Source organism: Lissotriton vulgaris, chromosome 8, assembly GCF_964263255.1.
Source record: "Lissotriton vulgaris chromosome 8, aLisVul1.2, whole genome shotgun sequence".
Lineage (NCBI taxonomy): Eukaryota > Metazoa > Chordata > Amphibia > Caudata > Salamandridae > Lissotriton > Lissotriton vulgaris.
In genome coordinates this window covers 1505970912-1505998058 of record NC_141696.1, presented here as the reverse complement: position 1 = coordinate 1505998058, position 27147 = coordinate 1505970912, and the positions used below count along the sequence as shown (strand labels likewise).

Genomic DNA, 27147 nt, shown 5'->3' with positions numbered 1-27147 from the left:
ATACTTTCCTAAGGGCTCTCAGAACACTGAAGCATATCCCTGCCACCCGACCGACCTGTGGGCCAAAGGTGAGGTCCTTATCCAGCCACACGCCAAGGTTCCTGGCCTCGCGGCAGGGAGCAGGAACTTCCCCCAGACAGGGTGGCCACCACGCCGACGACCACGCAGACGGTGCACCCCCCACCACGAGCACCTCGGTCTTGCTCCCGTTCAACTTTAAACAGTTTGCGGACATCCAGGCAGCAAGGTCTTTCATGCAATTCCTGAAGATGTCCGCTGCAAGTCCGGGCGCGCGCGATAGGGAGATGACCAACTGCGTGTCATCGGCGTAGGACACCAGGCGAAGACCATACCCCTCCACGATAACCGCCAGGGGGGAGACGTAGATGTTAAATAGAGTTGGGCTCAGGGACGAACCCTGAGGTACGCCCTGGCCCAACTCAATCTCCCTGGAGTAGCAATCACCCAATCTGACTTGAAAGCACCTATCAGAAAGGAAGGACTTGATCCAGCCAAGCGCAGCTCCTGTCACCCCTCCTCCATTCAGACACTGTAGCAAGGTGGAGTGTGCTACAGTGTCGAATGCTGCGCTTAAGTCTAGTAGGATCAATGCCATCGTTTGGCCCTCGTCTACTACCTGTCTGAGTGCTTCCACCGCCACGAGAAGAGCAGACTCCGTCGAGTGACGGGGGCGGAAGCCAAATTGCGAGTCGTGGAGTAGCGAAGCCGTCTCCACGAACTGCATAAGCTGTATGTTGGCTATTTTTTCCGCCACCTTCGCCATATAGGGAAGGAGGGAAATAGGACGGAGGTTGTCCAGTTTTTCGAAGCTAACGTTGGTCTTCTTTTGCAGAGGAAGTACCACTGCCTGTTTCCAGGCCTTCGGGACCACCTGAGACTCAAAGGAGATGTCCAGTAGCTGACGCACATAGGGCTCTAATGCTGGCAAGCTGTCCTTTAGCCGACTAGGAGTGGTCGGATCTCTGGGGGAACCGGATTTTATGGATCCACAGATACAGAGGAGTTCCGTAGTGGAAGGAGTAACAAAAGTGGTTAGCCGATGTTCCCCTTTCATTCTGGGGGATTCCGAGGGGGCAGGGCCACTATCTGTCCTCTGGGGGAAGGAGTTGTAAATGTTGGTGACCTTGGTTGCAAAGAACTCAGCAATTTGGTTGCAGCCCTCCGTGGTGCAGAGTTTCTTAGGCACCGCGGCGGGTTTTCCTATCGCAATAGATTTATAAATAGAGAAAAGCTCCTTGGTGGACTGCTTTGCTTCCTCTATCTTATTGCAGTAGTACAATGATTTGGCCTTCCTAATCAGCGTGTGATAGGCACGTCTGCAGTCTATGTAAACTGTTTTGGCCTGCGTGGAATAGGCTATCCTCCATTGCCTTTCGGCACGTTTACATGCTGCTTTGGCCGTTCGCAGATCCTCATTGTACCAAGGTGCCGATCTTTGCACTCGGCCCCCTATTTTCGCCATACCCAAAGGTGCCACCTGATTCAGGGCTTCCAAAATGCATTGGTCAAGGTTGGAATTAATTTCATCTACCCCATCGCCACCAGGATGACCTTTCTCAGTGAGTGCCAGATTGAATTTGGCCTGGGAGAACGCTGTCCATCTACGCCTAGGGTGTTTATCCGCGGGGGGGTCATTGGGGCGAGGTCCCTGTATTTCGATGGTAAAGGGGACGAGGAGATGGTCAGACCATGCGATGGGAATCGGGGTTTGGGCGTCCACTTGGTTCCAGTTTGCAAAAACTGGGTCCAGAAGGTGGCCCAACTTATGGGTGGGTTGCAATACCTTCTGTTCGAACTGCAAGCTGGCCATCGTGTGACATAGATCACTCGCCACCCTGTCCGTGGGGGTATCTAGATGTAAGTTAAGGTCCCCTAGGACCAGGTATTTGTCCGAGCGTAAAGCGGCTTCTGTGACGCCTTCCACTAGCTTTTCAATAAAGGCTGCAGTGGAGCCTGGAGGGCGGTAAATTAACAGGCCTTTCAGAGTGAAACAGCCATTAATAGAGATGGAAAAGGCACCAGCCTCACTGTCGTCAATCACAGTACGATCTAGCTGACATTGATAGTCTTGTCTAGCAACAATGGCTATGCCGCCCCCTCTCCCCCGTATTCTGTCTAGCCTTTGCAGACAGTAACCTTCTGGAATGGCCTCAATGATCTCCGGCATGGAGTCTTGGTCAAGCCATGTTTCCGTGAGGAAAAACAGATCCCATTGTTTTCCAGTGAGAAGGTCAATGAGTATCAGCATATTCCCTATAATGGGGGCAATGATTATCAGCATATTCCCTATAATGGGGGTAATGATTCAGCATATTCAGTATAATGGGGCAATAATCATCAGCATATTCCGTATAACGGGGGCAATGATGATCAGCATATTCCGTATAACTGGGGCAATGATTATCAGCATACTTTGTATAATGGGGAAATGATTATTACATTCTGTGTGACGGGAGCAATGATGATGGGAGTATTTTCACTACTGTGGAGGCTATGGTTATCAGTTTCCTGTGATGTGAAGGCAATTTTAATACATTTATTTCCTGTATGTGCCTGCCAGTGTGTGTGGGCGTCAGAGTGTTTCAGTGTGTGGGTGTGTTTGGGAGCATGTCTGTGTTTGTGTAGTGTATGTTTGAGTGTCTGTGTGTTTCACTCCAAGTGTATATCTATGCATGTGCCCACATGTCTCTGCATGTTTCTGTCTGAATATGTCCTAGTGGTTGAATATATGTGTGTGGGTGTGCACCTGTGCATATCTGGCAGTGTGTGAGTATGTGTGACCTGTGTGGGTGTCGGCATTTATGTGCGTGTCGCTTCAAGTCAGAGTATGGACTGTGTGTGCGTGCACAGATGTAGGATGAGGAAATCAACGGCTACTGAATTATTATCATTAACATAATGATGGTTATTATCCACAAAACGGAATAAAGCCGGTGAGTCAGTTTGTGGTTCAGAAAATAACTCATCGACATGCTTATGGTTTAAATTGCATGTTGCACTCGCATCCTTTTTCTGCAAAGTTATTGCTGTGAACCTGAATGGCTGTTTCTGCTTTCAATAAACAGCACCTGGGCTGAGAAAAATGAAAAAAACTTTGCAAATCGTAGAATCTTTTGAGAACACATCGCCAAGGAAACTAACAGCACGATTCCCAAACTCTACTAAAAAGCGAGAAATTCCTCCCAGAAAACAAAGTCAGAACCAACTTTTAAGCCCTCCTGTATGTGGATGGTAGCAAGGCCCTGCTGCAAGGCCTTGCAGAGTCCACACCAGCCACCCTCCTTAAGGGCATCCAAGAGCAGCATTAGGCCTCATTTAAAGCCCGAAGAAATCAGAGCACGTGACCCCATGCTGCTGTAACTCTACTGCCTGCCCGCACCATCTTCACAACCAACTGCATCATCTGCAAAGCCGTAAGGACTGGCACCGCTGCCCATCTGGATGACAAGTTCACCACCACCACCAGCGGCTCTCGGCACACCCACAGCCAGGACACCATCAGACTGGAGACAAAGAAATGAAAAAAACCAAGGCAGCCTGCCTTCTTCATATAAGCCCCCAAGACCTGGAACAACTGGCCTGAATCCCTCAGGACAGCCCCAACACTGCTGCAATTTAGGAAAGAGCTGAAAAAGCAGCACCTCTGCAAAGAAGACTTCATTGCATACAACCCACTGAGTTATGGAACAGGAAAGTATCATAAGAATGACCTGACTACATGTCAATCCGGCTTCAGCCCTAGGCATAGCACAGAAAGTAGCCTAATAGGTCTCTGGGGCAATGCACTTTGATTTCTGGGCGACGGCGCAGAATGCCTTTGGCCACAGCAGGCTCCTCCGTGGACCACCAGGTTCTCTTTAGCAGGTTATCCAAGGTCACACAAAGGGACCGTCAAATGCTTCCTCTTTTCTAAGACTACACAGGTCATAAAACAATTACAACACAGTCAATAAAATAGCAGCATCTTAATTGTTTTGAATTACAAAAGCGTACATTTATTAACCTCCAATCTGATACTCGTATTGACTGTGTTGTATCTGTTTTTACGACCTATGCAGTGTAATATAAACTTGGCTGAGACGAAAGAAAGAATTAGAACTATTTGATGGTTAGGTGTCAGTCACCTTGGAGAGGTGATAGATGGAGGAGCCAGTCTCAGCAGGTCGAAGTGACCAAAGATTGACGCTTTTGTTAACCCATTAAAAACGCCCAGTAAGCACCAGTACGGACAACAAGAGCCTGGGCATAACAATACTTAATCTATCGGCCAAGATCTTTGCAAACAATTTATAATCGCAGTTGAGTAGCGATATGGGACTATATGAATCCATATGCTTTAATGACTTCCCTGGCTTCGGCATTAGTATAATGTTTGCCTCATTCCACGAAGGAGGCAGAGAAGCCTTGCCCATAAAGATCTGATTAAATAACTGGCAAATAATTGGTGACAATATTCCTACCATCGATTTATAGACTTCGGCCGGAAGACCATCTGGCCCAGGTGCTTTACCTCTTTTTCCCCTTTTAATAACCCCTTCCATCTCCGACTGAGATATTTCCTGATTTAAAACATCCTTAAACTCATCAGATAAAGGCTCCAGAAACTCTAACCAGCACATTATCGCCTGCTCTTCAACCCTGAGATCCTCATTATAAACTTTAACAAAATATTCATGAAAAGCAGTCGCTATTCCTTTACTGTCTGTAATTGTCAGGCCCGACTCCACATCTCTTACTTCTCTAATCAAATTTGGAACTTGGTCCTTTTTCGCCTTCCATGCTAGCAGTTTACTGCACCCCCTGACCATATTCAAAGTGTGCGAGCTGACTAGCATCCATTTCTCCTTGACCCTCTGACTCAGAATTCCCACTAAATCTGATTTTAGCTCTGTTCTTTCTTGCAGGATCCTTTCATCCGACACAGTTCTACTGAGATTTACAATATCAGCCTCACACTGACGAATCTTCTTCTCCAAATCTGTAATCTTGCTATAATATAATCTTCTTTTCTTCGCTCCCAGAGCCCCCAATCTTCCTCACAAAAATGCCTTACATGTGTCCCAAACCATCTCAATCCTAGCTGATCCCACATTTTTTTCAAACAATACTTTAGTCTCCTCATTCAAAACCTCTAATGCTTCCTGGTCATAGAGGACCGTACGATCTAACCTCCATGTTGAACCCAATATGCTGTCCACTGCACCAGTACGGACAACAAGAGCCCGGGCAGAGCTGAGTTGCCAACCCAAATTTGCTAACAACTATGTACAAAATAAGCTTTTGAATTAAGATATGCTAGAATATACTTTTGAGAGGAGAACAGGACACGTGTAGAAGAAAGATCACCCTACAGTCACATTTACCTTTGTCCCCATCCGTCTCCCCATTACACTTGGAGCCCTTTCTTGGTCTGAGCTTTTTCGGTCTGTTCCTATCCCAGGAAGCGCTACCAGAATCTGAGGTTCTTCTTGGTCACTAAGGCTATTTACATTTCATCTGCGCCCTTATTTCAGCCTTTTCACAATAGATAATGAGGGGTACAATGTTAGGCCGATGCCATTGAAGTTGTATAAAATTCTTCCAGGACAACACCTTGGCATCCGGGTTGCAAAGAGCCCAGGAGAGAAGGACAGTTGGAGGAACCCTACCTTCAACTTATCTCAAAGTACAGTATAATTTTTTTCATACGAAAGGGACAGCACCCCTAATTTCTCTGCCAGGTCCAGTTTTTTGGTCAAAGAATTGCTTATCATCGGCATGGGCTGGAGGGATCCTGTCTGCTTGACGAGTGCTCCATTGCTGCACTGGCTTCCTGCAAGAGACCATATTCAGTCAATGTGGTATCAACATGGCTCCCAGTACATATCCCTTCTGGCCTCTCTTTACCACCCCGCTATGGACCTGAGGAGTCAAAACAAACTTCTCCTCTGCAACTCACTGGTCCAACTAAGAACAAGATTTGGCAGGGCTTTCTCTGGAACCAGCCCCGCTGTTTGGAACTTGCAGTACCAGCAAGTAAGATATTTATCTAACTTTTGCACATTTAAATATGTGATCAAATTCTATCTTTCCTAAGGTAATCTCTTTAAAATCCACACCAGAATAAAACCACACTATTGCACATTTCCTTTATTCAACCTGGAAGCCTAAAATGAACTTGTCAGTCCAGCTACTAAGTGTTGGGTCTTAGCGCAGACTGGTCCAGAATGTTCTGCTTACCAAGAAGTAGAGACGCCCACCCTAGATCAGCTGAAACAGGGGGACCGTTGGACAGATTCCATTGATTCTTATGTGTCTTCTTAACTTTGATCTGTGACTTGTAGGTCCCAAGACGGAATTAAATAATACTGAAAAAGCGGGCATGAGGACTGATCACGCGCCCTCATTTCAGTGACTGTGAGGAGCTCAGACACCCCCTGATGCCGGTTGATTATTGCTTCACCGTCCTTTGCTGACCTGCCCACGCTCCTTCTGGGTGTTTGCTGTTCGAGTGTCTGCCATCGGGACCCCCTGCCTGCCTCCCGCCGTCCCACTGGTTTCTGCCACCTAGCCAGCACGACCGCCGAGCGGAGTACGGGCTAGGGACCACAACTCCCTGCAACCCATGTGGCTCACGCATCACTCGACCGCGTCAGGAGGCGCTTAACATTGGTGCAATCCCCTGCCGAGTGGGGGACCTTTGCTGACGTGCCCACGCTCCTTCTGGGTGTTTGCTGTTCGAGTGTCTGCCATCGGGACCCCTGCCTGCCTCCCGCCGTCCCGCTGGTTTCTGCCACCTAGCTAGCGCGACCACCGAGCGGAGTACGGGCTGGGGACCACAACTCCCAGCAACCACTGTGGCTCACGCATCACTCGACCGCGCCAGCAGATGCTTAAAATCGGTGCAATCCCCGCCTCGCGGGATGCGAGCGGGACGCCGGGCGAAGCCCGGGCAAAGGGCGGGCCCTCTTAGGCCCTCAGAGGCCTGAGGAGTCTGGTCTGGGCCACACCTCTTGATTTTACCAACAAGACATCGCTTAAGGTACCATTTTCCTGCCTAACTGAGTGTGATTACATTGCAGTCTATTACAGACCCCATAGAACACCTAGCTTAATCATGGGTAAAAAGAAACCAATGTCTACTCGATCGACATCAAGGAAACTAGCCCAGGCAACAACCCCACTTCCAACTCTAACTGCCATTGATAAAATGCTGCAACAAACAATTGGGGCTGTTGTCACTGCTATAGAAAATACAGAAAGACGCCTCTCGTTACCACCGAGTATGTGCCTAATAACCCAGTCTACGCAAGGAGCCAAATACCTGCCAATACATCTACATTCACAGCTATGTCACCGGATTCAATTCTATTAAACTCTTTTGTGGACTTACCGGGGAATGGCACGAATCATGCGGACATACCACATCAGTCACCGTCCACGGAGTTTTCTGCCCGGGAGAATAGGCTGTCATTAACTCCCACCCTACAGCCCAGTGAGATCCCTCCTCCCCTCACAGTGATTGATTTGTCTAACGTCAGAGTGGAGCCAGATGATTGGGAAAATAATGATATCAACTTGTCAGATGGAACAGTGAACATGAGCCCATCATATAGTATGAGTGATCATGGAGCTGGTGAATCTAAACGCAGATCAGCACCTAGCAGGAAGTTGGTAACTGCAAATAGACATGGGAGGAGATATAGAAGTAGAAAGAAGAAGCCAACCAACACAATCCCGAAACAAGGGGGGGTGGGAAATGCTTTACAACAGAGTAGAAACTTGCAATTAAATGAAAACCAGGGCACTGCTCAACAAAACCTACTCACAATTAATATGGAAGGTCTCATATTACAGCTCGAGTACCTAGTAAAATCACATATTACACCAGTGACTGAAAGACTGAGTGCCTTAACCGATAAGGTAGAGACCTTAGAAAAGCTGGGAATAGCTAATTTAGACCTGCTAGAACAACTTAGCACGCAGAGCAAGCATCCCACAACCAGCGCCCAAAAGGTTAAACCCATTAACAACCCGGTGGGTAGTCAAGCGAAAACAGCCAGCTACCCCCACTCCGGCAAACGTTGCCACCACTTCGGTAACACTATCTACTAACACCTCCAACATAACAATGGGGCAGAAACCTGTTTTGGTTCAAAGGGAAAAAGGTAGTACAGGATTTAACAAAATGGACAGGGTAGCGCCTACACGTAACATCACTACCAATAATATAATTTCTGCAGTGATAAACTTACCACCGGAAAGCAGCGCGTACTTAGCTATTCTTGCTAACGTACCGAAGCTTAAGCCTACCCAATTTGAAAATCAGCAAACTCTCAAGAATAAAACGCTGCATTGGCTTACTCATAACTGTAGATTCCCAATGCGTGGGCCAAACCAGATTATTTCAACACAGAGAGTAGGATGGGTGGGACCCAGTAAAAAGGAAATAAACGGTGATTGCATAGTCATAAATTTTAGAACTCCCGACTGGGCTAGAGATTCGATCCTTAATGCACCTGCGCCCTCTAAACATGAATATAATACAACTTTGCTCCCTTTAGATTACTTCTATAGGGGCCAGTCAGGGAAATATGCCACAGTCCAGATTGCCGACTATCAGAGAGCTACTTACCATAATCCATATAACACAGCCTATGTTTTTGCTCCATTTCATTACTCATGGGACAACTTTGCAATCCCGACTCATAACAGATTTCAGGTCTTTGGCTCACTGGATGAGAATGACTGACTGAAGGAACAAATTATACCGCCCTACCTTGAAGTAGTTGTATCTAGGGGAAAGGTTGAAACTGACCATGGGTTGTTGGATATAAAAAGGGCAGAAGGGGATAACACAGTAAGGCTAGTAAGTGATGATCAGCATAAAATTGATAAAATAGATCAGTCTGATGTAACCTCTGTTATAGATACAAATTTGGGGGAGAGTCCAGAAAGACCTGATACGGCGGCGCTAGATGACACCACCCATGCCAATACTGCCGAAGGCCTCATATTTATAACCTGGAACATAGCGGGAATTGCTGCTAAAATAAGTAAGCCCTTCTGGAACAGTTTCATCACATACGACCATGATATAATTTGTCTCCAGGAGACGTGGCACAAAGCCCAAATACAAGTTGAGGGGTACACATCATACAGTATGGATGCAACTGCTTATTTGCATAATGTCCTTTTATACATGCTCTGATTTGCAGGAAGATGATAACAAGGGAGTGCATTGTAACACTGTATAAATATTATATGCTTGTATGTTTTTTCTCCCCCCCCCTGTTGTGTCTCCATCTACAGATAGTTAATAGCATGTTATAATATCTAATTTCTTTGATCGTACTGATAAGCTTTTTGTATATTCTAGGATTTCGCCCCTGAAGAAGGGTACCTTTTGGTCCCGAAATGCATTGGGCATCGTTTCTTCAGACAATCAACTAATAGTGATATGTGAACAACTATGAATAATGGGCTCTTATTTGTTTAGAAATATGTAAATAGTGAATCTCACCTATTTACAACCTCTTGTATTAAATGTGGATCTATATATAGAATAGGTGTACAACAGGATACAAAAATGCAATGTATTAATGTATACATGTTGGATATAAGTTCTATGATTGAAAAATAAACAATAGAACGTAAGATTTCACAATGTGCATTGTATGTATAATTTGAGAAGTAGTTTGTTTCATATTGTTGGAAAATTCATTTTCCAGTAGGAACAGTGCTCACTACAAGTAGGTCTTCTCTACTTAAACATAATGTTCACTTTTTGTGCTAGCCAACACAATTCTGTAGTGATGCACCCTTGGATTAGATTAGCATAACAGTTTTGCCTAGATTAGATAACTAAGTGCACCTCTCACCCTTCGTAGCTGAAACAAAAAACCACAAACTATTTTGGGAAACTGTAAATAGCCCATTTCTAAAGAACAATACCATTCCTGAAATTACCTTCCATGGAAGTTGCCGCGCCTGGATAGCCCATTTTACTGGGATTTTTAATTCTGATTTTAATTTAGATGGGCCAATTTTAATGCAGTGTCTAGTACAAAATGGGAAAAATGCAGTTAAGTGTGACCCTATCCGAAGTTACTGAATCGATAAGAAATAGCAAAGGTGGCAAAGCCCCAGGTCCAGATGGGGTGCCCATGGATTTTTCTAAACATGAAATACACCTATGGGCACCAATATTGACACGCTATTTTAATGCTGTCATAGAAGATAGGCTCCCGCCAACATGGGGCCAATCTATTATTGTACCCCTCTATAAGAAAGGCCCTAGATCAGAGGCACGTAATTACCGCCCCCATCTCGCTCCTGGACTCATCAATTAAAATCCTTAGTCGAGTCCTTCTAGAAAGGTTGGAAGCCTGGGTTGAGGAAAAAACATCTTATCCCCAGTGCAGTATGGGTTCAGAAAGGGGATGGGAACAATGGAGCAGTGTGTGAACCTGGAACTTATTATCATCAAATACACAAAAGCCAAAGGGGACAATCTATTTCTGTGTTTTGCTGATTTAAATTCGGCATTTGATCTGGTGGAACACTCACTCCTATTGCCGGTTTTGTTAGAAATGGGTGCCCCGAAATTGTCCACCTCCTGGCCAGACTGTATGAAAACTTGTTCTGTAAAGTCAGATTTGGATCTGCCGGAGAATGTACATCTTTATTTAAAATTAATAGAGGCATTCGAAAAGGATGCGTTCTTGCCCCACTTTTATTTTCTTTATTTATAAATCAGATAGATCAAATTTTAAGAACAGTCCAAGCAGATGCCCCTATTATAAATGGTAACCCCATTCCAATTCTTTTATACGCGGACAACGCGGTCCTTCTCTCCCGGACCCAAAATGGCCTGCAAAACTTAATTAATAAGTTTCATACTTTCATTGAGAGTAGAAATCTGATAATTAATAAAGGAAAACTGTTGTAATGTCTTGTGGCAGGAAGACAAGAAAGAGCAGGACCTTTTATTTAGATGGGGAGAAATTGGAATCTGTAAAGAAATTCTGTTACCTGGGCATTACATTCTCAGGAGATGGGAGGTGGGCAAACGAACAAGAGAGTGTACGTTTTAAAATGGTATGGAATATTGGTGGTGTTTTTAGATTCGCAGCAAAATTAGGGGGCGTAGAATTCAAGAGATGGTGTCTATATACAATTCTAGGTGCATATCATCAGCCCTGCACGGGGCAGGGATTTGGGGATATTGTGAGAAGTTGGCCTGGTATATGATGCTCACTAGTTCTAGTGATCACCTTGTACCATGCCAAGCAACCCTTATGATGATTGGTTGTAAGTCAACCTTATAGACCAGCTATCCTAGTGGTAGCGTGGACAAAGCAGTGAAGCAAGCGGTTTTACCATATACAACCCCCTTGAATACCAAATGAAAGGACACCACACAGATATATATTGAAAATATATATATATTTATTAACTACAAATATCCCCTGGACTCTTTATGAGCACAGAAGCACAAGCGTTAAAACAAAACACTGTTATAATACACAAAAGTTGCACAATATGGATGAGCCCTAGGGGCCACCTAAACCATATACTAAGAAAGTGGTATAAGAGATACCAATCGAAAAGGAAATAGGCCTAGGGCCTTGGGAATCGCTGGAGCTGATCGGGACTAGCAGTGACTAAGTCGGGAAAGGCCCGCTGGACTCGGGTGCAGTGTTTAAAGTGCACTCACCAATGCAATGTCTATGGTGCGATAAAGTTAGTTAGTTAGGAACCTTCAGAGTGACCTAGAGGAGTGAAACTTAAGACACAGACACTAGAGGTGTGTACCAGTGTGGGAACACCGGCGTTGCTGAGTTACCTCACCCACAGGACGCGGGTGCATAGGGTCGAAGAAGTGTCAGGTTTCGTCACGCTGGTCGATGGTGCTTGGAGCTGAAGATGCTGCAGGCGGCTCGATGTGAAGAGTTCCGGTGGATCCAAGGGTGGATCTGATGTTGTGAGGACCTGAAAGCAGAGGGGACAATGTTCAAAGTCACTAGCCAGTGACTACCGTGGAACCAGGTTGGAACCAGGCGATGTCGGGTGCAAACAGGCGTGGAGGTGTATCTTCTCTCTGCAGCCACGTGGACACGAAGAGGTCGAGGAGGTCCAGGAGTTAATCACGAGCTGTCCCACGCAGGCTTCTCGCTGTTGGCAGTGTCGGCAACTTGATTGGAGTGAACAGGCCTTGGCTAATGCAAGCCACGCAGGAATCGAAAAAGGCTTATCACTCGGACCTGCAAGGTCAGAGCGGGGGCTCCCTTTTACAGGAGCGGGGCAAGTCTGGAGCAACCAGACTGGCAGTGTAGTTTGTAGGTTTCATCACCAAGATGGCCGCTGACCACGTGGCAAGTGGCCGGGATGGCGCGTCGAGTGGCACAATGCACAAGGGCCCCACGCAGATCGTGGAGATGCTGGGGGGCTGATCTTCGGTGCAAGGGCGCTCGGTGTTGGGGCTTCTCGGTCCCCAAAGCACAACGTCGAGGGTGCCTCGGATGCTGCACAGTCAGCTTCTCGGGGGTCTTTCAAGCGGTCCGGTCCCACGTCTCTCGGTGCCTCCATGGGTCCCTTCTTTGCAGGGACTGTGGATCGGGCTGTGAGAAGTCTGGGAGTCTGGGTCTTGTCAGGCTCTGGGCTTGGGCTCGGGCTCCGGCGGGAGGCGGCGGCAAAGCAGACGTTGAGTTGCTGGATGGTGCCTGTGTTCACAGGGTGGCCACTCCTAGGCCACAAGGGAGATACTCTTCAGTCTTCTGTGCAGCAGAATGTCGAAGCCCAGTCGTCTTCTTAGTTTAAAGTTGATTTCAGGATGATCTGAGGTGCTACTGCTCTGCTCCCACTCTTATTCCCAATCTGAGGGGTGGATCACCTGCTAGGTCCCTCCTCTGGGTGGGACCAGGAAGGGGGGCGGTTACACCCCCTTTCCTTTGTCCAGCTCCTCGCCAGCCCTGGGTCTGGAAAGTCCCAGGACCGGTTTGGACTGGCTTATGCACGGAGACACCTTGTGTGCCCCGGGCATGTCTGTTTCTATTCAGCCCTGTCCTACCCAATACACAAAATCCTGTCTGGGGTGGTGCTCGCACCTCCCAAGGCAGGAAACCCTTTGTCCAAGCCTCCCTCGCTGGAAGGACTCCCAGCAGCAGGAGGTCAGACTTGTGTCTGTGGTGGCAGCATCCATTTTGTGATGCTGAGGCTCTGGTTAACTTTAACCGGGTTTAAGGCTATGTACATGTCGTGTCCCTCTAGAAGGGTGGAATGCTATCCCCGTCGACAGGACTGTCCAGGGGATAGTATTCCAAATCGTATGACACCTTACTCGACATGTTTTGATAAAACTAAACCAAAGTTAGCATATAACCGCAAGGATTATAATGCACTTAAGAGTATATGGTATGGCAATATCCCGGAACAGCTAAGGGAGTTGTTCCCGACAGCTGCAGACAGGCTCAGCTCATGCTAGAGCACCATCTCACATGAAACCACGCACTCTGCCTCCAGGATTGCAGGGGCCTTCCATAGGAATGGCTTATAGGTTAACATGTGTCCAGTTAAGGTTAGATATAGGGATACTATATCTAAGCAAGAGGTGATTACACCAACTTACCCCAGCTGAGTGATCAGACAGTTGTGTCAAATATGGAGGCCAGGCCAGGGGTGGCACAATACATGCTGCAGCCCCTGGTAGGCCTTGGAAACACCTATGCCCTGGGTACCTAGGGTACACTGTTACAGGGGCCAATAAGGTGAACCAGTTCCAATTCGTAATGCACCTAGAGTGCATTGACAGTAATTTAGAGAGAGAACAGCAGGCTGGGGGTCTGATTAGCAGGCCCACAGCCACATTAAGTCATAAACCAGTGAAGCAAAAAGCAAAAATTTGGGATGACCATAGGATAGCAGACCCTACTCTCCTACAGATATCATACACAGAGTGGCAACCAAATACAGCAAGAGGAGAATGCCTTCCTGAAACAATTGCTCTGTGCCCCGACTGCGGCTTCAAATGAACTAATACATAGGGAAGTGGGACTAGATCATGTTAAGGACTTAATAGACCTGCGCCCTTTGGCCCTATGGCGACCAATCTGGTCCAAAGAAGAAACAAAATGTACTCAGGATGTGATTAACGATTGTTTAAAACTTGACCACCGTTTAAACATACCATGGTTGTGTCATATCCAGTTCAGGTACAAGACACTTTTTGAATGTGATATTTTTGGAGAACCTACAATGGGGACAAGCTTATCAAAAAAGGAGCTCAAAGTCACTTTCCTGAAACACACTAAAAGTACCAGAATGATCAAATATGCAAAACAAAGCACGTTTAACTCCTATTTAGAATAAAATGGTAATGAAGGTTTTCAACTGTACCTATCCCGTTCACGCCTAGGAATCGTGCACCATCTAGTGGCATTTCCATTAACTAAGAAACCTGGAACATGTCTAATGTCTATGCCCCTGCGATGGTATCTCCAAGCAGAGTAGCTGCCATTTTATGTTGTTTTGTAAATTTTATACTTTTTATAGAAAATCCTATTTGAAACCCATCTTTTTAAAATACAATATGCGCAATACTAAAGCAGCGACGCAATTGATGTTTAATTTAGAGAGCCTAGATTAGATATATGTTTTTATGTGGCTACATATATTTTAAAATGTATTTCTGCACAAAATAAATCATTTTATGAATTTAACAAATGGCCCGGACCATGAAGCACTTTAGTTTTGCTAGTTTGCATATGTATAATTAGTTGAATGTACCAATATGCACTTTATTCTTGCTAGTTTGCACATGTATAATTAGTTGATTGTACCAATATGCGCTTTCACATTGCTAGTTTGCACATGTGCTGGAAAATGAGTTTTTATTTGTTATTCGATATTTCAGAGCCCGATGTAATTCAATGATGTACATGTATTTTTCTGAATTGTTGCTATATGGTTATATTTATATACTGAATAAAGCACTTTCAAATTGAATTGAAAATTGCTTCACCGTCCATCCTAACCCCAGTTTTACCCGGACCCTAATTGGAGATGGTCTAAGCAGCAGACAGCGTTTTAACCAGACCAGGCCAATGCACTGCCAACAACTGGAGGACAAGTTGGTAAAAAACGAACAATGTTCCAACACACCGTCACACCTCCCTAATGTCATTTTGGGATATTAGGATAGTCTCAATTCAGTTTCAGTGCATACGAGGCCCAACCCTGTACTGTTCGCCGATGGCCATGGTGACCGGCACAATGTAGCATAGCCTCAACGATTGCATCGTGGTTGGGGTGCTGAACCAACTTGAGAATTTGGCTTCAGTAGTTATCATTCATCGCATTGAACTAACTACTTCCACAGAGTTCACCTTTTGTTGTCGGTAGGAAAAAATTCTATCCACAGCATTGTTTTAGCCCTTGAATATTCAGCACTGGTGATTTTTTTTTACCAGTCATTCATCCTGGGGTTTGGGCAATTGTTCCTCAATAACTACACCTGACAGCAACATACTCCTGGGTGCAAACAATGGCTGGTTTTTTTTTTTGGGGGGGGGGGGGTACAGGGACTTCTCTGGAGAGTACATTATGAAAAGAGGCTGTCGGGAGCGTACATTAAAGCCACTCATGGGGACGTTTACACAAATAAGAAAGACAAAAGCCTTATTGATTCATATTCTCTGTCTGGAGGGCTTTACCTGCACAGCCTGTCAAAGTACATGTAGGGGAAGGTTGCGCAGTGGAAACAGTAAATGAGCATGCCATCGTGTTGAAGACGTTGGGTAAGAGGTTTTGTCTACGGAAAAATGTTGTGCTAAAAAAGGCATCAACTTTTGTAAAGGGCCCAAACAAGCATGAGAACCTATTGATTTTATAGCTCCACTCTTAACACTTGCTGTAACTTGTCATTACCGTAATTTAAAGGAGGAAATTGCAGATCTTATTGAAAAAAAACAATAAAAGAATTCAGGAAAGATTATTGTTGACAAGACTTGTAAATGACTCCGTACAACTCGTGGTATTGAACATTCAGAGGCCCACATGCAAGAAATGTACACTGCCAGTGACTACGCTACATAAGGATATAAAAACTCCTAGTTTCAAAGTTAAGGACGTCACACTTAGGAAATTTAAAGCAATGTCCTCCTTGGTCTCATTTTTGTTTTAACTTTAGCAAAGAAGAATTGCGCAAAGACTTGTAGAAGTTATGTGAGCTTGAAGTTATCTCGCCAATTGAAAGTTCTGAATGCCTGGCCCCAGTTATGTTGACACTCAAGGCTGACATTTTGCTCAGTATGTGCATCGACTTGGGTGATCAACCAAACTATCCGGGCTATTGGTGAACCCTTATGTAACATTTGAGTTGCTGGGTGCCCAAAAAGATGCAGTGCGCTTCACATTTATTGACATGTTGTAGGCATATCACCAAATTGGGCTAAGTGAAGTATCTAAACACCGTACTCATTTGTTATCAGAGAGTGCACATAGGTGCATACCCTTTGATTTGATATCCGCATCTCTGGTGTTCCAGAGAGTTTGGAGGATATTGTTTGGGAATACATGTGGAGTAGTGTATTTTCAGGATGACACCTTGGTGTATGGAAAAGATGTTAAGAAGCACAATGTAAGCAGCTGCGGCCGGCACTGATCGAGGGTGTAATGGGATGTTAAAAAAGAAAAACAGACTTACCTTCTCGCCGCTAGTCTCCCGCGTCATCTCTCCTCCATCGGCCGACCAGGAAGCAGCCAAGCTCATCTGAGCCAATCACAACGCTGCAATGCAGCGTTGATTGGTCTGAACGTCAAAATTCAGTGATCAGATGGGGACCGGGGGCCTGGGCATGTTCTCCACCCAGGCTGTAATGCAGACTGGGTGGAGAACATGCTAAGTGAGCAGGACTGTTTGGTCGTCCCGAGATGGCTGGCAAAAGGGTCATGCGCATTTCAGTGTGCCCACCACTCCATCCCTGCCCTGTGACCAGAGCAGTCTCGCCCCGCCCCCATGCTGCAGCAGCAGGAAGGAACAAATAAAATTATATCATTATCATTTTATTTTTCCTTTCCTTCACTGTTGCCATCAGTTTGGGCGACGCTCCTATGCCTTAGCAGGGGAGCCGCCACTGGATGTACGAATGGAGATGGGGCTGAAAAGCTTAATGGAGCATGGAATGGCTCTGTAAAGGAGAGGGAGAGAAATGCACATTTGCTCTGAGTGGTGTGGATTATCTGGTGCACCAGGTTTCAGAAAAGGGTGTGCAGTCCAAGTTGAAAATCATGAGGTACTGAAGATGTGCCTCCTAAACAGGATAAGGATCAATTAAGTTAATTTCTTGGATTAATCAAAAACAGTTCAGTTTGTGGTATTATTTTCTGAAATGACTACTGTCATGCATGACCTATTAAAGAAGAATGAGAGTTCGGCATGTTGTGAAGACTGCCAATCCAACGTTACACGCGTAAAGCTTGATATTGTTGATGCACAGCCTCCTAAACCTCGCAACACAGACTAGGTTACCAATATGATGACAGATGCCAGTAATCCTGGGCTAGAAACACTGTTGCTTCAAATGAGAAGCCATGTTAGAAAAGAAATTATTGCCTTCGCTTCCAGAATACTGAAGGGGCGGAGTCTACCATTGAAAAGGAGATAATTTGCACTAGGATGGGGAACACAGCATTTTAGAACATAGTTGTGGGACAGGAGGTTCAAGTTACGTACTTACCACAAGCCCTTGGTGGACTACTTCTGTGAACAGGGTGGTGGAAATATCAGTCTGATGTGACATGTCCCCTGTAAGAAAAGTTGTCCTGCTAATTTTGTGTGTTGTACGCCGGGGTCTGGAATTCCTGGATGCCGAACACGAGGAGGAGCTAGAATGTGTCTGTGTTGCGAGTCAAGTGTTGTCTGCGTTAGACTGCACTCAAGGAACAAAAGTGCAGGAGGAACAGTGAAGGGAGGCTTTAGACGGGAATTCATTTAGAAGAAAGGGATGAGATTTGTACAGGAAGGATGGTCGTAGCCAAGCATTTGAGCTCGTAAGTTGCACTATTTGGTCAGATTTCTGAGGAGCGGTCTTGTAGTAATGAGTTACTCGGATGCCCCGGACGGATGGTTTTGTCAGGAATCCTTTGGGCTAAGATGCTGGAGCTTGCCCACAAGATACACAATCATCAGGGCAAGGAAGCTTAAAGTGAGATGAGATTTTTGGTGGCCTGGCGGGGATTATGCGCTCTACAAATGACAATTACAAGAAGTTTGGGGAAAATATGTAAAAGACTGCAGTTTGTTGCATTTTAAGACACACATTCCGAGTAAAGCATCCCACACCACTCTCTCCTGTGGAGGCATTATGCTGCATTGGCGCAAACATGCTTTTGATATTTCAAGACCCTTTGGTGTCTTGGGAGGAGCACCTATATATGTCCTCGTTGATTTCCATGTCTGAATGGCCAGAAATGAGATTTGTGATGTCATAACTCATGCCATGAGTGCATTCTTTAGTGATGAACTCAGTAGGGGGGGGGGGGGGGGGGGGGGGGAGGCGGAGATTTCCCAACTAACTGGAAATGGACAATGGCACTGAGCGGACTGTTCCAAAGAAAGATGTTTTTGGAGACTGCCGGGATCAAGGATATCAGGCGTTCGTTGCATCAGCCTTGAGTAAGGTTCGTTAGTGAAGCAAGTCAACTGGACTGTGGAGGGCCACATGAGCTTGCTATGGTCAGTGGGTGGGTTGGAGGCAAGCCTTGAAGGACATGCTGTGGGCAAGACGGGCCACGTCACAATTACAATCTACGTTGAATAGAGATGGATAGATCACTGGGACATTAAATTTGACAAGTTGGGAATAGTGGCAGACGTGAGAAAGGGTCTGCAAGAATGGTACCCTTATGCTAGTTAGCATGGTACGACAGTGACCGTGGGAGATTGGATACGGGTTAGGAAATCAAGTTTAGTTCACAAAAACAAATTCTCAGCACCTGTGTGTTTAATAAGCATAAAAGAGCACACTGTTGTGGCCGATGGACGAAAAGCTGGTGGTCATCCCAAAAACTAAATTGATGTGGTGTGTGAACATTTAGTCTGTGTGACTTTAAAGGAGTGCCCTAGATTGGAAGCGAAAATACTGGGAGTGGAAACATAACTGAGAAGAAATGTCCTTAGGGACAACATTATCCGCCCAAGCATGTGAAAGATTGTGACAATGTTTTATATTCACCTATAGATTTGTTTTGTTATTTTGCATGCTTACCCTTTTTGTTTTGTATAGCTTCTGTGCTCTGAAGAGTTATGGATTGGGATCGCAGTGTAGAATGATGTGCTTACATCTGTTCTTTTGAATGTGTCTTTCTTGAAGCGCCCGAGGCAAGTGCTGTCTGGTTGAGGTGGTAGAAGTGCTGTAGGGTGCCATCTCCACTTTTTTTTTTTAGTGTATCTTATATAGCGCACGGCTACCCCAACGGGGTGTCCCGGCGCTTGCATTGGGAACCCGTCCTGGCTTTTCCCTGTGAGATAACCCGTACTGGGCATCTCCAAGGTGAAAGCCAGGCATCCCGCCGCGGGGGGCCGTAGTGGAGATTAAGCAAGCTATTGCCCAGAGTTGCAGAGTGTGAACCCGTGATTCGAGTAGGCACCGAAGTGAGAATTATCGAGTCCTTGGACACTTGGGCTCAGACCCTACCGCGTCGGGAATTGAACCCTGGTCCCGGGTCTGACCTCAGCTTCCGGGTATGCCTCCTCTAACCATTGAGCCACACTTATACCTCCTTTTTATTTCACCAATGCATATTGGCATCTTTTCTCTTTAGTTGTTACACTTTCAGTGAAATCCTGGCTCTCTTGCAGACACCACCACCGTGGCATGTGAGCACTACTATGTAACACCAGTGTCTAATGTGTGCACTTCTTTGGAAAAGAGTGGCGTAGTGCGGGCACTTCATAAGATCATATCACATCTGTCCTGCACTTATTCCCTGCACTTAAAACTTAGCTTTATAGCTCTCAGCTTGGGTGACTGGCAATTTTTAAAGGATTTACCGTCCTGGCGTCGAACGTCAGAGGATCTATTGTGCCGATGGTGTGGTAAGACGGCTGAAACCTTGGAGCATGTAGTATGTCTCTGCCCGGCTCTACTGCCACAGCGCAGACTTAAGCTGAAAACTGAGTGGAATAGGCTGGGAATCCGGACCCGTAGACAGGCAATTATTGCAGCTTTGACTCCAGAAAACACAGCTTTAAATATAGCCTTGACAATTTTTATTCGCCATGCATATCGTAATTTCATTCAGAAGCCGGAGGCATCCCAATTCTTTTTAAAGAAACTAACTTGTAACAAAGCAAGATTTTAGTTCTAATATTGATATATTATTCCATCATATTTGAGTTATTTTAACTCTTTATTTATGTATATGTTTGTATGTATTCCACTTTTATGATTATATCTTTTTAATCAAATAAAGTATATATTCTTTCTTATATCACAGCAATATGTATTCAGCACTTATCAGGACACCGGTGGTGTACAGAAAATCATAGCAAAATGGGCGCATCCCTATTCTGGACAAAAGCAGCATGATATGGGCACACAGGTTTAGATTTTTGCAGAATGACTGAAGCTTCTAATCTGAAAACAATTATTGCAGCATGTGCTGTAAACACGCCCAAATTCAAAGTTTAAAAACAAACAGCATTCCCTTACCATGTGACATTAACCCATCTAATACATTGTAATAACGCTTCTTGTTTACTAAAGCACTGATTTTCACCTTCTTTTTTATAACTCAATACTTTTAAATTGGAATGCAAAGACTTAATTTTTAAATTTTTTAATGTTATGCTCACCATGTATTTTTGTATTTATATCCTGTGTATCTTTTATTGCAATGGGTTTAAGTAACTTAGCAATTATTTAATAAACGAAACTTTGTTGCCGCATGTGGGGCCTCTAAGGCAGTATCAGGGGAAAGACTGGCACTTTTCTGGTTTAAAACATTATATTGACAAAATAGTTAACATAAATTGCAATATTCGGGAAACAAAATGGTTTGCGGTCACACTGTTGCAACCTCACGCTATTCCGGAAGCCAAAAAGTGCCTTGAGGTGCCCTCTACTGAAGAGAACAGAGCAGGAGGATGAAGGCCAAGCCAGGAGAAGTCACCAGTACCTGAAGAAGCCCTTGCACCCTTCGCACGTCATTGCATTGAAGTGGTAGCCCGTGGCCCGGTCACCGCAGACCCGGCAGATCTTGGGTTCCCCATCATCCTCTTCCTCCTCCTCATCCAGGCCAGTGTCACCGCTCGTGGCCGCCTCAGACTCCCACTCTTCGTCCATCTCCTGCCCCGCGTTGGGGTCCACGATGACAGACATGACCGCGCCCTGGTCCACTGGCACCCAATCTGAGCCACAGCTTCCTTATTGATGGACCTCAGGCCGAGATGTTTTCAGCAAATCTAGCAGGAGAGAACCAAACAGAAGGCTGCTAGAACTGTACTCTTAAGTTAGTTTACATTTTAAGATACTTTGCACAATTACCATCTCTAGTTTCTCTCTACAATCACAGGTTTTAAAGGAGAGATGGCTGGAAGGTGTGGCCTTGAGACTGCACCTTCAAAATCAACATCTACAAGTCCTTTCCTGCCACTGGTTTACAGGCAGAACTACGGGTTGGGAGGACCATCTGTGGCATCCACGGATGCTCTGTGGCAAGGCCTACCCGCTCAGTGCAGTCTGTGGGGCAGAGCTGCAGTGCGGAGCGCAGGCACTCACTATAGAAGTATATATATATATATATATATATATATATATATACACATATATATATATATATATATATATATATACATATATATATATATATAGATAGATATATATATCACAGAAATTAAAAGTAAACACTTTATTCCACTCAATATAAACCACTTCCTTACTTTTCTTGAAGACAAACTTTTCTTCTAATGGGCCTGCTGCCCATCACACAAGTACAAAGTATTTATTGGGGCGACAACTGAGCCCCATATTCACATTTTACTGTCTCTCTCGAGCTGCATTCTGGGTGAGGTGGCACAGGAGGATGTGTGTTTAACCCCGAGGTCACAGTTTCAGTCCGTCTGGTTTCACTCGGCCCTTCATCCTTCAGAGCTCGCAATAAAGAATCCAATCCCCCTCCCCCATGGGCTGGGTAACAAATATCCAGTATGTGCCAACAGCCTTTAGAAACACCGCTGAGCGGTTTCAAACTAGACTGCAAGTTAATATATAAAAAAAACTGTGAGCAAATGCGGACTAGAATGTTCGACTGTCTGAAGAAAAATAAGAGAAAGTATCCAATCAGGTAAAACATGATTTGCTTTTTTTCTTACAAAAAAAAAAATAAAAAACAAAAAAAAAAAATAATAAAAAAAAAATATATATATCATTCCACAAAAGTTGCCCTTTGAAGGAGATCACACACCTCGGGGTATCCGCACACTGGACCTCAGGCGGCACCACCAACAGCATGCCACAAGCAATCACGAAGCCATACGCGTTTCAAGCCATTACAGCCCTTGTTCACTGGCAGGAATGAGGCAATATATTCTGGCTATATAAATCGGAGATTGTTGAAGCTACTCACAGCCAGTCTATGTTAACAATGATTACAATAATAAGACTATTGAACATTCATAAATAGACATTTGATTGAGCAGTACCCAATAGTCATGCTCTGGGATTGTGAAGCTAGTCTTGCGGTGTTCAGGTACCAATGGCGCGGCTGCATTTAGAATATCCATGTTTTGTTTCGATTTCACACACACGCTGCTAAACAATGGGCAGCAGCTAAGCTCGGGCTTCAAGCTTCTGCTGCAATGTTCAGTCAACAATGGGCCTCGGTTGCAATTTCAGGGCTCCAGTTTTTATTTAGCTTTCATGTAGTGGTTGCCTAGTAAACAATGGGCAATGGAAATCCTCTGCAAAGGCCGTCATTATAATGTTATTCACATAAATACGAAACTTATTTCACCAGTCCCTGTGAAATACACCAGTGCGACAAAAGGACCCAAACAAGTTCAATATATGTGGTATACATCTAGATGCTGTGTATTACCAATTGTTGAGCGTGGGGAGGTATCACCGCCCATGAGCGAAGACGCCTCAAGTGAATCCAACTTTACGCTACAGCCATTGGCGGTCATCCTCGATGACTTAAAATATACACCGCGGAACAGTGTAAAGAAGGGGTCGCACTCCGACTCCACCCACCAGCAGGTGTACCCCAGGAGCATCATAGTAGATGCAGTCTTTGATAGCGTGTGCGCTAATTCGATGAAAAGTGTGTTCTAGCAAGGTTGCAGCACCAACTCTGGACACCGGTGTTTCGGAATTGTTGTTCCTCGTCAGCAGAGTGTAGGTTTTTCGGGGGTTAGCTGTGCAGGCTGCCAAGTGCTCTCAGGTTGATACCTCTCAAGGCGCGGGTGCGGGATCCGAGCTCGTCAGCTCTAGCTTGAAGGAGCCAATTAACTGTAAAGAAGGGGTCGCACTCCGACTCCACCCACCAGCAGGTGTACCCCAGGAGCATCATGGTAGATGCAGTCTTTGATAGCGTGTGCGCTAATTCGATGAAAAGTGTGTTATAGCAAGGCCATGATGACCATGATGCTCCTGGGGTACACCTGCTGGTGGGTGGAGTCGGAGTGCGACCCCTTCTTTACAGTTAATTGGCTCCCTCGAGCTAGAGCTGACGAGCTCGGATCCCGCACCCGCACCTTGAGAGGTATCAACCTGAGAACACTTGGCAGCCTGCACACGCTATCAAAGACTGCATCTACCATGATGCTCCTGGGGTACACCTGCTGGTGGGTGGAGTCGGAGTGCGACCCCTTCTTTACAATAACCTGCGGAACAGTCCTGCGGCGTTCAGAAAAGTCTAATAAGACAAGCGGTAATCCCAAGGCACCGGAAAATCAAGCACAAGTCATCCTGCAAAAGCTGGACTGCCAACATGGCCTCCTAACCCTCCGAAGTAACAGGGATTTACACAACACAAGGTAAGAACAATGATGTCACAAAGTCTGGAACAACTAATCAAAAGTATATGTTCAATAGCTTTGACTTTTCCCTTGTCATGTGCAAATATCTGTTCTTTTCCCAATGTTTTCCTTTTATTTATTTTTATAGATTGAATGTTGTGATATATGTAAAATACAACAAAGCAAGGTGATGCAAAGGCCACCTGTGACATCAGCAGTTACAATCATATCAGGTAATACATTCTATTTGTACCTTCAATCAAGAGTAGAGGAAGGTGCAGTGAGGGCGCAGCAGGATTCTTCACATTAGGGTGAATATGTAGACTATGGGCCCAGAATGTTAAGGTATTTTGTGGTGCATCCCTGCCCTTTATATATTGGTTTCTCAGCTTTGCAGCAAAAGAGCTCTGTGGCGCAGGGCAATGCAATCGGAGGAGGGTCCAGGGATGGCCATTGTCTGGCAAGGTGTCGTTTGGGCATGAGATAACCAATTCCCGCGAGCGTTCTTAAGGTCTATCCCTCCATGATCGCCAGAGATGCCACCTTAGGATTCAGCTCAACAGGGGCTTGCAGTAATTGGGTAATCTAGGCATGAATCTAGGTTTATTAGGTCACTTTGATGGGATATGACAATAGAACTTGAAATAATGACCAGTCGGGGTCCCCGCATCATGTAGAGCATGGTGTTCTCGCTCGTCCCATTTTCCACAGCCGGTTTCACTCCCATACTCTATCTGGGGGATTGAAGAACAGTGTTTTACTGTGGTAGGCTATTTTGAGTTTGATCTTGGCTGGGTACAGGAGCATATATTTAACGTTCATGGTCTGCAGACTCTGCTCAGCTGGTTCATATGTCTTCCTCTGGACCAGTCTAGTGTAGTGTAACATCAGGATTTTGGATTATTCATACAGCACCTGGCCCATCATGCTCGCAGTTCTCAGAATCAGATCTCGGTCATAGTAGTTGAGGACACATGCTCTAATGGCACAGGGGGGGCAGAGGTGGCCGTGACGCAAGCGCCTGGTGGGCTCTTTCAATTAGGTAACAAGTGGAAAACTGCTCCTCGTGGAGAAGGCCATGGTGCCACGACTCCAGAAAGCTCTGTGTTGGATTATTTTACCCTCTGGGAAGTCCACCAGACGAAGGTTGTTGCGGCAGGAGTGGCCCTCCGCGTCATCAATACATGCCGCCATCACTCCCTCATCTGTTTGCAAGTGCTGTATAGTAAACTGCAACTCAGAGACTGTGTCCTCAAGAGAAAAGATGAGGCTCTCTGCCTCCGTCACTCGTCCAGTGATGTTTCGCAGATCTTGCCATAAGGAGTACGACGTCCTTCACTACTCCACCAAACCAATTCTGGGTTTGAGTGCGCATCTGGAGCCCTGGCTAGGACAGAGAAGTTCCTCATTGAGGATGGCGGAATTTGTGGCAGGAGCAGTCAATGGAGAGGCGTAGTCCCCTTTTGCTTATGTGTATAAGTTGTTGCCTTGTGGGAGTTGATTTATAAAATGTGTCTAGCTTGCGCTGTTTTGGGGGAGACTTTACCTTTGCCATCACTAGAGCCTCCTAGGTAGGACTGCTGAGACCAGGTGGGTCTGCCAGACCTCCAGCATCAGAGCAGCAAAAGGAGCCCAGAGCATGCAGGGGCAGGCACCCCTCACTGGCTGCAGTCCCCGCCTATGCCCCGAAGGTAGGAGGGGGCCCAATCAACACCACTCACAGGCGACACAGAGAATCCTGTCCAGTTTCTCACCATCGTGAGGGGTATGGAGCCAGCGCACTCAGGAGGGTCAATGCAGAACGTTTCCCTGCTTGTCGATACCTCCAGGGAGCTCCGTACGGACAGAGGAAAGAGGAGAGAAACAAGCATTTGCAATGCAATCGGTCTCGCCTTTGGGATCTTGTGTTTAGCCAGAGATATTGCCACTGTCAATGTGTTTAAGTTAGGTAATAAATAAAAATACTTAACCTAAAAGCTATTAGCGATCCCTATCGGTGATGCCTCCACCCTTGATGGTGCAGCAGAAGGCAGGAACTCTTCCCTGTCCAGTTAAGATTCAGAGCAGTAACCTGTAGTACACACTTTTGGAAGAGGGTTGGAAGCCGGTATTACAGGTGCATCCAAAGATGTCCCTAAGCTGGTTTATAGTCTCCCTCCTGTCACTTGTCCTGAAGTTGGTTCTTTTCCAGCTGCCGGTTGCACTGCACTCCAGAGGTCCTGACAACTATACTGCTGTGAGAAATAACAGGATGCTGCAAACCTTAAACCCAAGGAAGCGAAGCCCTCGCTAAACACAGAATTATAAATCAGGGTAAAAAATATATATATATTCCCGTGTATATTTATGCACTTAAGTGCTCCCTTCTCCTCTCTCACACTCACAAAACACCTGTAAATATATAGACATTACCATACAGTTGGATATAAAACGCACATATGCGGTTGCACGCATATTTAGACACACATGTACATAAACCCTCTTACAAATGCATCTGATGTATATATATATATCTATATATATATATATATATATATATATATATATATATATATATATATATATATATATATATATATATATATATACATACACACACAAACAAATTGTCCTGTCGCAGCGGGAGCACAATCCAGTGGGTGCCAGCGTTGAGACCAGGGCAGTGTCTCAGTTTAATCCCATACAAGAAATTAAGTCACTGCACACTTCTCAGTTTTCACGCAGTTATTTTATTCCAAACGTGGTACAACGTTTGGAATAAAATAACTGCGTGAAAAACTGAGAAGTGTGCAGCGACTTCATTTCTTGTATGGGATATATATATATATATATATATATATATATATATATATATATATATATATAGAGAGAGAGATACAAGGCGGCAACGCCGAAACGCGTCTAAGCAGACACTAATCTAAGAATAAAAGTTTGGATTCAGATTCACGGAGTCAGCGCCTTCTTCAATCGTATGAGCATGGTATGAAAGAATATATATATATATATATATATATATATATAGATAGATGTATATATATATATATATATATATATATATATATATATATTCACAGAAAAAACCATAGGTTATAGACCATATATAGTTAGGAATTTGCATTTACAAA

General features: G+C 45.2%; 1 protein-coding gene across 7 annotated transcripts in view; it reads right to left on the bottom strand.

Moving 5' to 3' along the window:
* The window catches only part of NR1I2 (nuclear receptor subfamily 1 group I member 2), a 400665-nt gene that overhangs the window by 159814 nt on the left and 213704 nt on the right, over positions 1 to 27147 (bottom strand). For 6 of the 7 annotated variants that reach the window (XR_015299392.1, XM_086935603.1, XM_086935607.1 and 3 more), the window contains one exon: positions 21181 to 21466. The exons of the other annotated variant lie outside the window; for it this stretch is intronic. Coding sequence is in view for 5 of the 6 variants with exons in the window: in XM_086935603.1 (XP_086791729.1) it covers positions 21181 to 21383 (203 nt within the window). In the remaining variant the exon portion in view is untranslated. The remainder of the gene's footprint in view (positions 1 to 21180; positions 21467 to 27147) is intronic. 7 annotated transcript variants of the gene reach the window in all.